Source organism: Perca fluviatilis, chromosome 6, assembly GCF_010015445.1.
Source record: "Perca fluviatilis chromosome 6, GENO_Pfluv_1.0, whole genome shotgun sequence".
NCBI lineage: Eukaryota > Metazoa > Chordata > Actinopteri > Perciformes > Percidae > Perca > Perca fluviatilis.
In genome coordinates, this window is record NC_053117.1 from 41243377 (window position 1) to 41254933 (window position 11557).

The 11557-nt window shown below is 44.4% G+C and overlaps 1 protein-coding gene across 1 annotated transcript in view; it reads left to right on the plus strand.

Moving 5' to 3' along the window:
* The window catches only part of LOC120560189 (kinesin-like protein KIN-14E), a 31921-nt gene extending 20675 nt beyond the window's left edge, over window positions 1–11246 (plus strand). Inside the window, exons 11-16 of the mRNA XM_039802432.1 lie at window positions 2402–2630; window positions 5703–5863; window positions 9350–9454; window positions 9813–9910; window positions 9990–10068; window positions 11024–11246. Of these exons, the coding sequence (XP_039658366.1) occupies window positions 2402–2630; window positions 5703–5863; window positions 9350–9454; window positions 9813–9910; window positions 9990–10068; window positions 11024–11074 (723 nt within the window). The 3' untranslated portion in view covers window positions 11075–11246. The remainder of the gene's footprint in view (window positions 1–2401; window positions 2631–5702; window positions 5864–9349; window positions 9455–9812; window positions 9911–9989; window positions 10069–11023) is intronic.
* The last annotated feature ends 311 nt before the right edge of the window (window positions 11247–11557 follow it).

Genomic DNA, 11557 nt, shown 5'->3' on the forward strand with positions numbered 1-11557 from the left:
TTCGACAGACAGGTAACAAGAAAGGCCCTTCACTTGATTGGCGAGTGGAATGAGTATGAACGTCACTGAAGAAAGACAATCTTTTATAAATAATTTCTGGTGCTTTTGTAATAATTATATTTTTTAAGAATTTAATAAGAGAATAATTAATTCTGCTTCTTACATGATGTCCCTAATACGGACAAGCCGAGAAACTTTATTTTGTGCAATCTGTAATCTGTTTAAATTATTCTCTGTAGTTGCAGCCCAAATGATGGAACAATAGTCCAGATGACACAAAACTATTGATTCCACCAAAATTTTCCGTATGCAAATCGGTATGCATTTCCTACAATGGCGAACTACAGCCATACTCCTGCCCATTTTATTCAATATTAGTTTTATCTGAGCGTTACACGTCAACCTGCTGTCCACAATCACGCCGAGCAATTTGGCCTCAGCCACTTGTTCAATGATCAAACCACCAACCACATTAAACAAAAAAGACACACAACACAAAGACACACATACACCCACATTCACCCAAATGCACCCCCATATTGCCAACATTTGTTAACAACTAATAAGCTGTCACACCAACTCAGACAAACCTACTATTTTACACATAAAATAGTAAAATGCGCAGCTTCATTCCACGAATCACAAACAGCTTTTCTTTCTTGGCTAAACGTAGAATCTAATTTCTCATATCCAACCTGTGCATCCTTGCAATCAGTGCATGCTGACCAGATTTAGCCACAGGTCCAACGCGGTGGGCATTTTCCACTTCAGGTGCACGATGGAGTTTATCCTTAAACAGATCAGTAAGCAAATCAGACACAAAACTTGTTGGATTCCCCTTCTCTGTATCTCGAACCAAGCCGAGAATACGAATGTTATATTTCCGACTATGATTCTCCAAACAATCAGCTTTCTCTTTCAAGTCCGTGTTCTCTTTACGCCAACTTTTGTTTGCAACCTCCAGCGCCGTAAACCTGATCTCCATGTGGTCAAGCATTTCCTCCATAGCAACAATTTTGTTAGAACACTCAGCCATGTCTTTTTTAACGACATCAAGTTGCGGTTGAAGTTTATCAACCGCCGCATTGATTTCTTCCCTTATTATGATTCGAATCAGCTCAGACAGCTCCTGCATGTTAATATCCTTTCCTGCTGCCATATTAATCTCAGGCACCTGTTCAGCGAGGCCGAGTCCACTTAGCTTTGTTTGCGACCTTGTTTTCCTCTTAGACATATTACCCCCTCACCCGATCAATCCAACCTTTATACTTGACTGACCGTCATTATAAATCAGAAAGATCTTTAAATACCAGTATTTTCACATTTTGTCTGATATTGGCCTTCTTCCGATATGCTCAGCCTTGACACATGTGTGTGTGTGTCTGTATGTCTGTGTGTGTGTCTGTCTGTGTGTGTGAGTGTGTGTGTGTCTCTATGTGTGTCTGTGTGTGTGCATGTGATTGTGTGAGTGTGTGTGTGTGTGTGCATGTAAGTGTTTGCGTGAGTGTGTGTGTGTGTGTGTGTGTTTGTCTCTTCACCTTGGATGGAGACCTAAAATGTCTTTTAAAGTCTTTTAAACAAACTTTTTGGGTGTCAATTCTGGTGCGTTATTATAAAAATATTAGAGGTTTGGCTTCTTGTTTTTACAAATAACAACAGAAGTTCTCTGAGAATCTCTTTTATTATTATTATATCACATACGATACCCAGCCCTGTAGTTTTTAAAGCTTGTTTCAACATTTCTGTCGCATTTTGGCCTTTTTGGCGCTCGTTTCAATGTTTTAACACTTGTTTTGGCACTTTTAGTGCGTTTATGCACGTCGATCGGGGTCAATCGGATGTTGTGAGTGGAACAAACATTCAGGAAATCATTGTAGCCCGTTAGAGCCTCTCTCTTCCCTCGACTCTCTCTTCCCTCGACTCTCTTCCTTCACTCCTCTCAGGCTATCAGGTATAAGCACGTATGAACGTATGACCATGAATTCATTGATGTATATCTTGCGACTGAATGTATGTATGGATGTGAATGGAGGAAGGAATGCATATTTATAACTGAATGTATGGCTATTTATGAATGGTTAAATGAGTGTTTATCTATGACTGAATGCATGGATGCTTATGGAAGTAGGAACGAGTGTTTGTAGAGCATGTATGGTAGGACATAAGAATGTAGGAAGGATGGCTTTTTTACACAAGATTAGAAAACGGTAATTTGCAATTTGCGATCTGCATAGCTCTTTGAGTAGCCCAAATGTTTACTGTACATTTCTCTTGTAATTGTGTTAACCCTGTGCTTGTTGTGTGTCACTGTTGTAACTCTTGCAGAGATTCCTCTCGGTGTCCAAAACTAGTTTCTCCTTGAGGAGACTAATAAAGATACTTTGACGTTGTCCCTTCTCAGGTGTCGGCCTACATGTTGGAGCTGTACAACGACCGGCTGCAGGATCTCTTGGCGCCGCCGGCTGCGGACGCCATGGCGCTGCCCGGGGCGGCGCGGCGGGTGGAGATCAAGAGGAACAGGAAGGGCGTTGTGTTCGCTCAGGGCGCCGAGACTAAAGAGGCGTCCAGCGCTCAGGAGCTCTACGCCCTGTTCCAGCAGGCTGGCGCCAACCGACACATCTCCGCCACCAGTGAGTCTCCGTGCCGTGCCGTGCCGTACCGTACCGTTCCGTAACGTTCCATAACGTACAGTTCTGTAACGTTCCGTAATGTACAGTTCCGTACCGTACCGTTCCGTAACGTTCCATAACGTTCCATAACGTACAGTTCTGTAACGTTCCGTAATGTACAGTTCCGTACCGTACCGTTCCGTAACGTTCCATAACGTTCCATAACGTACAGTTCCGTAACGTTCCGTAACGTACAGTTCCGTAACGTACAGTTCCGTAACGTACCGTACCATGCCGTAATGTTCCGTAACGTACCGTACCGTGCCATACCGTAACATACCGTGCTGTTCCATTAAAAAAGGATGTGTGTATGTGTGTGTCTGTGTGTGTGTTTGTGTGTGTCTGTGTGTGTGTGTGTGTGTCTTAATTTGCACATATCCACAATATCCTCATGTCTGGGTTTTCCTTTTGATTCTGTAGAGAAACAGAGCGGGCTTGTCTCTCTTCCGTTTGTGAATCTAATTGAACAACAACCATGTGATATTTTGGCTACCGTGTGGTAAAAGCTGAGCTGACTCAGTCCAGCTGGGCGCTCCCATAGTGCCGTGACATCACGGGAACACTAGAAATGGGCCTATCAATTTCATTTGTCACATGAAATGGTAGAAGTACAGTTCCAGTGAAATGTTATCCCGTCAGCTCCTTCAAGGCTGTCAGATCGCCATGCCAACCCTAATCAGCAGCTTCTCTTTATCTGTTATCAAACATGACTTCTTCAACCAGTACTCCCCTGCGTCTCCCACTGAGATATTAGAGATAACCAGGAGACCTTTATTAAAGTACTTGCTCACTCTGCTCATGCTCTGATTAGACTCTACAGTAAAGATTTTCCCTCTGTTCAGTTTGACTTGAATCATGCCACCTACCCTCTCCCCTATCTCTGCATCTGAGAGTGATTTCTTCTCCCACTGAGAAGAGCTCTACAGCAGTTGGGACAAATTTGGGGCACACCACCAGATAATAATATTCCTGTCTCCTAGCGGCTTCACATTGGTACAGACCTGAGTGATTTAACATTAGAGATGAAAACACCAGAGAGTAGTTTTGGTCTCCTGAAGGAAAAGTGTGGTTGTGTAGTTCTAGGTCAGTGAGTTTGTTTTGGTATTACCCTTCCCCCAACGTGGGGGCTGTTCATCAGCGTAGTCGGTGATAGTGCACAGCAACACAGCGGCCTCTCCCACTGAGCCGTAGATTATCTCATACGGTACCAACTTCACAGTGTAACTGCTAACACACTGCTGTTGGTTCATCACCAGACAGTTGTACCATGTAAAGTCTGTTGCTGTGACGTTGGAAACACAAAGAGCTGATGTGTTTGCCACCACTTGGTATCTTCCTCTAACATTGTCCGTCACTGATGTCGTATTGTCCCCAAAAATTCTGCACCATGTCTCTTGCTCATATACAGAGTCCCGTTTGAGCCACAGGACATCCAGATTATCAGATGCTCCCGCACATGGCACGTCCACTGTTTCTCCAAAGATTGCTTTGATACCGCTCTGATCTTTTGAAGTAGTACAAACAGTAATAGTGAAGTTGTTCTCATGCGTCACGTTGCCTTCAGTCCAACACTCCTCTCGGTACCGTCCGGAGTCTGAATGGGTCAGGTTGAGGATGGTGTAAGAAGTATTCACCGTGGTCACAAGTCGTTGTTTCAAGTGTTCAGGTACCGAGGGGTTGTTGGACCAGAGGTCAGAGGTGTTCCACAGGACAAGCTTCTCCTCACCAACAGATCTGGAGATCAGGCAGGAGTTGGTGTTGTTGGGGAGGTTGAAGGTGTAATTGGTCCATTCCTCATGGACGATGATCTGTTCTTGTGCATGGATGTTGTTGATGAGAGCAAACAGCAGGAAGGAGAGCTCTGTGACTGCAGCCATTCTGCTCCGAGGTTGACAAACACTGACACCACTCAGCTCATACATGCTCTACGCCAACGCTCATCAGCAGATGCTCTTTATCTGTTACCAAACATTACTTCTTTATCTCATCACCAGAGGAAACTTTGCAGCATCAGCTCTCTATCCAGTAATCAATGTCCTTTACACAAGACTATAACCACAGAGGCTGTCATGTCTTCATACACACATTATTCAGAGGGGGCTCTGTGTGTGTTTGTATGTTTGTTTGTGTGTCTGAGTGTGTGTGTCTCTGTGTGTGTATGTGTGTGTCTGTGTGTGTGTTTGTGTGTGTGTCTGTATGTATGAGAATGTGTTTGTCTATGTGTGTGTGTGTCTGTGTGTGTTTGCGTGCATGTGTGAGTGTGTTTGTGTGTGTGTCTGTGTGTGTTTGTGTGCGTGTGTGTGTTTGTGTGTGTCTGGGTGTATGTGTGTTTATGTGTCTGTGTGCGTGTGTCTGTGTGTGTATGTGTGTGTGTCTGTATCTATGAGAATGTGTGTGTGTGTATCTGTGTGTGTTTGTGTGCGTGTGTGTGTGCGTGTGTGTGTGAGTGTTTGTGCGTGTGTGTTTGTTTGCGTGTGTGTGCGTGTGTGTGAGTGTTTGTGCGTGTGTGTGTATCTGTATGTATGAGAACGTGTGTGTCTATGTGTGTTTGTGTGTCTGTGTGTGTCTGTATGTATGACAATATGTGTCTCTGTGTGTCTGCATGTATGACAATGTGTGTGTGTGTGTGTCTGTGTTATCAAACATGACTTCTTTATCTCATCATCAGAGGAAACTTTGCAGCATCAGCTCTCTATCCAGTAATCAATGTCCTTTACATGACTCTAAAACCACAGAGGCTGTCGTGTCTTCATAGACACATTATTCAGAGAGGAGAGGAAACAACCAGAGATAAGAGAGGGGGTCCGTGTTTGTGTGTGTTTGTGTCTCTGTGTGTGTCTGTGTATGTGTGTTTGTGTGTGTGTACGTGTTTCTGTGTGTGTCTCTGTGTGTGTCTGTGTATGTGTGTTTGTGTGTGTGTACGTGTGTCTGTGTGTGTGTTTGTTTGTGTGTGTCTGTGTGTGTCTCTCTGTGTGTGTGCGTGTGTCTCAGATGTCTGGTATGGACTGACCATGTGATGTGTGTTTCCTCCAGAGATGAACGTGGAGAGTTCCCGCTCCCATCTCATCGTTTGCATCATGGTGGAGAGCCGAAATCTGACCAACGGCAGCGTGAGCACCGGGAAGCTGAGCCTGGTGGACCTGGCCGGCAGTGAGAGAGCCGCCAAGACTGGCGCCAAGGACCATCAGCTCAAGGTTCGCTATCCTGGCGCCGCAATAGCCGCATGGTGGCAAGGCCATAGGTTGTCAGCCATATGTTCCCACATTTCTAAGATTTTTCTTAAAATTAGGCCCTTTGTTAAGGTTAGGGTTACATTCCATCTGTAGTCCATTGCTACTTGATAATAGGTTGGGTGTAATCGGCTACCAAATTGGGAGAAAGGGGGATAAAATCTGATACAAATTTATGAAAAAGGAAATGTGGGAACATAGGGACTAATTTTGGAAAAAAAATCTTAGAAATGTGGGAGCATAGGGCCTAATTTTCAGTGAAAAGAAAAACTTATAAATATGGGAACATAGGCACACTCCCGTGGGAAGTATGTCTGTCGAAACAAGTCTGAAAAAATTGTTGAAAAAGATGACTGAAACTTTGAAATTAAGGGACACAAACATTGCGGGAAAACAGCACAAAAGGGTCGGAAAAAAGGACTACATTTGTGGGGCAACAATTTTTCGGAAAAACTGTCAGAACAAAAGATAAACTTGTCAGTAAAAGAGACAAAAACATCAGAAAAATCGTCCGAAAAAAAGCATGATTTGATTATATTAGGATCCCCTTAGCTGATGCAGAACATCAGCTACTCTTCCATGGCTCCACAGAAAACATAAAACATTACAACAGATAACACTTTTTCAGACAAAACAGCCACATGATACAAAAATAAGAGCAGTATAACTAGTATTATTCTTTCTTCATATACTCTTATACATATTACACTAAATAAACTCAGTATAAAAAGAAATGTCCTCTCACTTTCAACTGCTTCTGTTTTCATTCAACTGAACATGCGGAAAACTTTGTATGAACATAAAATTTTCAACTACTAGGAACTAAACTGAGCAACGTTTCACAGACATGTGACTAACAGAAATGGAAAAATGTGTCCCTGAACAAAAGTTGGTCAAAATCAAAAGTCACAGTCAGTATCTGGTGTGGCCACCAGCTGCATTAAGTACTGCAGTACATCTCCTCCTCATGGACTGCACCAGGTTTGCCAGTTCTTGTTGTGAGATGTTACCCCACTCTCCCACCAAGGCACCTACAAGTTCCTGGACATTTCTGGGAGGCATGGTTCTCGCCCTTACCCTCCGATCCAACAGGTCCCAGATGTGATCAATGGGATTTTGATCCGGGCTCTTCGTTGGCCATGGCAGAACACTTCCCTGTCTTGCAGGAAATTGTGCACAGAATGAGCGGTATGGCTGGTGGCATTATCATGCTATAGAGGGTCATGTCAGGATGAGCCTGTAGGAAGGGTACCACATGAGGGAGGAGGAGGTCTTCCCTGTAGCCTGCATGAAGGGTACCACATGAGAGAGGAGGATGTCTTCCCTGTAGTCTAGCCTGAAGGAAGGGTACCACATGAGAGAGGAGGAGGTCTTCCCTGTAGCCTGCAGGAAGGGTACCACATGAGAGAGAAGGAGGTCTTCCCTGTAGCCTGCAGGAAGGGTACCACATGAGGGAGGAGGAGGTCTTCCCTGTAGCCTGCAGGAAGGGTACCACATGAGAGAGGAGGAGGTCTTCCCTGTAGCCTGCAGGAAGGGTACCACATGAGGGAGGAGGAGGTCTTCCCTGTAGCCTGCAGGAAGGGGACATGAGGGAGGAGGAGGTCTTCCCTGTAGCCTGCAGGAAGGGTACCACATGAGAGAGGAGGAGGTCTTCCCCTGTAGCCTACAGGAAGGGTACCACATGAGAGAGGAGGAGGTCTTCCCTGTAGCCTGCAGGAAGCGTACCACATGAGGGAGGAGGAGGTCTTCCCTGTAGCCTGCAGGAAGGGTACCACATGAGAGAGGAGGAGGTCTTCCCTGTAGCCTGCAGGAAGGGTACCACATGAGAGAGGAGGAGGTCTTCCCTGTAGCCTGCAGGAAGGGTACCACATGAGGGAGGAGGAGGTCTTCCCTGTAGCCTGCAGGAAGGGGACCACATGAGAGAGGAGGAGGTCTTCCCTGTAACGTTCTGCAACTTTTGATTTTGACCATCCTTTGTTCAGGGACACATTTTTCCATTTCTGTTAGTCACATGTCTGTGAAACGTTGTTCAGTTTAGTTCTTAGTAGTTTAATTTTGTTATGTTCATACTAAGTTTTACGCATGATAAGTTGGCTGAAAATAAAAACAGTTGAAAGTGAGAGCACATTTCTTTTTTCGCTGAGTATACATAAGCACTGAATATAGAAAAGTTAAATCTTACAACATCTTTGTATACACATAAATATTCCTATACATAAAAAGTACAAATGTATTTACAAAATATGGTTTACAGGTGTAGTAGGGCCCTTAGATGTTGCTTTACTTGTTTTTTAAAGCTTGATTTATTGCGCTTCAGCAATCTCAGCCGGAAGTACGTCTGTCGAAACAAGACTGAAAAAACGTTGAAAAAGACGACAAAAACTTTGAAATAAAGAGACAAAAACATTGGGAAAAACAGCACAAAAGTATCCGAAAAAAGGACTACATTTGTTTGTACAAAAAGACAAACTTGTTGGTAAAAGTGACAAAAACATCAGAAAATAAGTCTGAAACAACATTGAAAAAGTGAACAAATACCAGGGGGGGGAAGCAGGGGGTTTGTCAGTAATATCTTCCATACCTCAGTAGAACAGGGGTCTTCAACGTATTTTTAACCAAAGACCCCTTAACTGAAAGAGAGACAGAGCATGGACCCCATACTACATATATTGTAGAAAATTAAGTTGCTTATTAAACCGGGCCTACAATAATGTGTGGGCAGCCAAAATCCTTTAAACCTTTTGCATAGAATACTAAGCTATTAAAGGGATCTCCCCTAGCTGTATATAGGTGGGCCAACGCATTTTTTGTGCATGCATTGTTTTAGTCCGTGCAACACTGGCAGCGGCAACGCTAGTTAGCTTAGTGTAGTGAATGGAATCCTATGTTGCCGGTTAGCATGTTGTGAGTAAAAGTGAGCCAACAAAAGACAAAAAAACAACCTAATTACTTGCACTGAGACAAAAAATGCGTTGGCCCACCTATCTACAGCCAGGGGAGACCGTGATGAGCCCTATTTCAACAAATAGTGGCGTATTCCTTTAAAATATTAATTGTTGGCATGATTTTTTAAATAATCATATACTGATACACATACATGTGGCACAGTAAATCTTTAGGATTGACTTTATTTGTGTCACATTCATCCCGCTCGTCATTGCCGGTAAGTGTTTTAACATAAGGGTTCCTTTTGGGAGAATACTAACCATCGAAACTTTTGCTGCTTTTTTTGATTATTTTTTTTCGACAATACCTGGAGACATGTCCTGGGACCTCCCTAGATAGCTGGAGATCTCAACCCCCCTCCACCAATGTTGAACCCAAAGTTACGCGCTTGCATTGGAGAAGCCCTGATATAGGGAATAGAGAGATAGAGGGAATGAGGGAACGGTTTCTGACTCCATGACAGAAAGCATATCAGCTGTTCCTTCTCTCTCTCACTCCCTGCAGGAGGCTAACTCCATCAACAAGTCTCTGAGCGCGCTGGGAGATGTGATCTCAGCGTTGTCTGCGGAGCTGCCACACGTACCGTACAGGAACAGCAAGCTCACGCAGGTAACAGGACGGCTCAGTCTGTAGAGAGTTGATTTGGGAACCAGAGAGTCGCTGGTTCGAGTCCCCATACGGACTGGTAGCTAGAGGGGTGCCAGTTCACCTCTCAACACTCTGTTACAGCAGCACATACATACACACACACACTTGCACACATACTCTCAAATACACATACACACACTCTCTCGCGCACACACATACTTACACGCATACTCGCACACACGCACTTGCAGACTCACACACACACACACACACACACTTGCATACTCACACACACACACTTGCATACACACACAGAGATATCCTCGTGTGTTTTGGAGGACTGGTTGGGTGAAGGTTAGCTAACTGTTTCTTCTCTCAGGTGATGCAGGACTCACTCGGAGGAAACGCCAAAACCCTCATGATCGTCAACATCTCTCCTTCAGAATGCAACCTCGAAGAGACACTCACTTCTCTCGTGTAAGAGACAGACAGAGATCCATGTTTTCATCAGTCTGAACGCTAACAAACTCCAAAATAAAACACCTGAACTCTCCAGGTACGCAACCAGAGTGAAGGCCATAACCAACCATGCTCAGAGACACGTGGAGAGCAAAGAGATCGCCCAGCTGAAAGAGGTGCGTATGTGTGTGTGTGTGACCTGTATGTGTGTGTGTGTGACCTGTATGTGTGTGTGTGTGACCTGTATGTGTGTGTGTGTGACCTGTATGTGTGTGTGTGTGTGCGTCTGTGACACCGTGATGTGTCACAGCGTAAATACACGGCACACGGAAGCGCCGCAAATAGCTGTGAAGTGTAGATTTGTGCCTGATCGCGCGCCTGGCTGTTCATATCAGACGAGCATTGCTGTGTGTGTGTCTGTGTGTGTGTGTCTGTGTGTGTGTGTGTGTGTCTGTGTGTGTATCTGTGTGTGTGTGGGTATGTGTGTGTGTGTGTCTGTGTCTGTGTGTGTGTGGGTATGTTTGTGTGTGTGTGTGTGTGTGTGTGTGGGTGTGTGTTTGTGTGTGGGTGTTTGTGTTTGTGTGTGTAAGTGTGTCTGAGTCTGTGTGTGTGTGTTTGTGTGTGTGTTTGTGTGTGTGTGTCTATGTCTGTGTGTGTGTGTGTGTGTGTGTGTGTGTCTATGTCTGTGTCTGTGTCTGTGTGTGTGTGTGTGTGTCTGTGTCTGTGTCTGTATGTCTGTGTGTCTGTATGTTTGTGTGTCTGTATGTGTGTGTGTGTGTGTGTGTCTGTGTGTGTCTGTATGTGTGTGTGCATGTGTGTGTGTGTCTGTATGTCTGTGTGTGCGTATGTGTGTGGGTGTGTGTCTCTCTGTGTGTGTGTCTGTGTCTTTGTCTGTGTGTGTGTGTGTGTGTGTGTGTGTCTTTGTCTATGTGTGTGTTTGTGTGTGTGTGTGTGTGTGTGTGTCTGTATGTCTGTGTGTGTATGTGTGTGTCTGTGTGTGTGTATGTGTCTGTCTTTGTGTGTGTGATTGAAACAGTCACATTGTATTTCATTGCTGTGATACTTTGTACTAATATGCATATGACAATAAACTTGAACCCTTGGAAACTTGATGTGTGTTTTCTGTTTCAGGTGATCCTGAGGCTGAGGTCAGGGCAGACCGTGGAAGAGGAGGACTTTTGAAGTCTACTGGAGGAAACTGTACCGTACTCATACGTATCTAAACCAGAGAATATTTTAATTTTATCGTTGGTTAGCTACAAAAACTACTTAGTTAAGTTCAGAAAAAGATTGTAAAGGAGCGTATAAGGCTACCCTCGCTCCACCACTTTGTTTTATCTAACGTTAGCACCTCTCACACACACACACACACACACACACACACACACACACACACACACACACACACAAACACACACACACACAAAGACACAAAGACAGACACACACACACACACACACATAAACACACACACACACATACAAACACACACACACACAAAGACACACAAACACACACAGACACACACACACACACACGCATACACACAAAAACAAACACAAAGACACAAAAACACACACACACACACACAAACAAACACACACAAAGACACACAGACACACAGACACACACACACACACACACATACACACACACACACACACA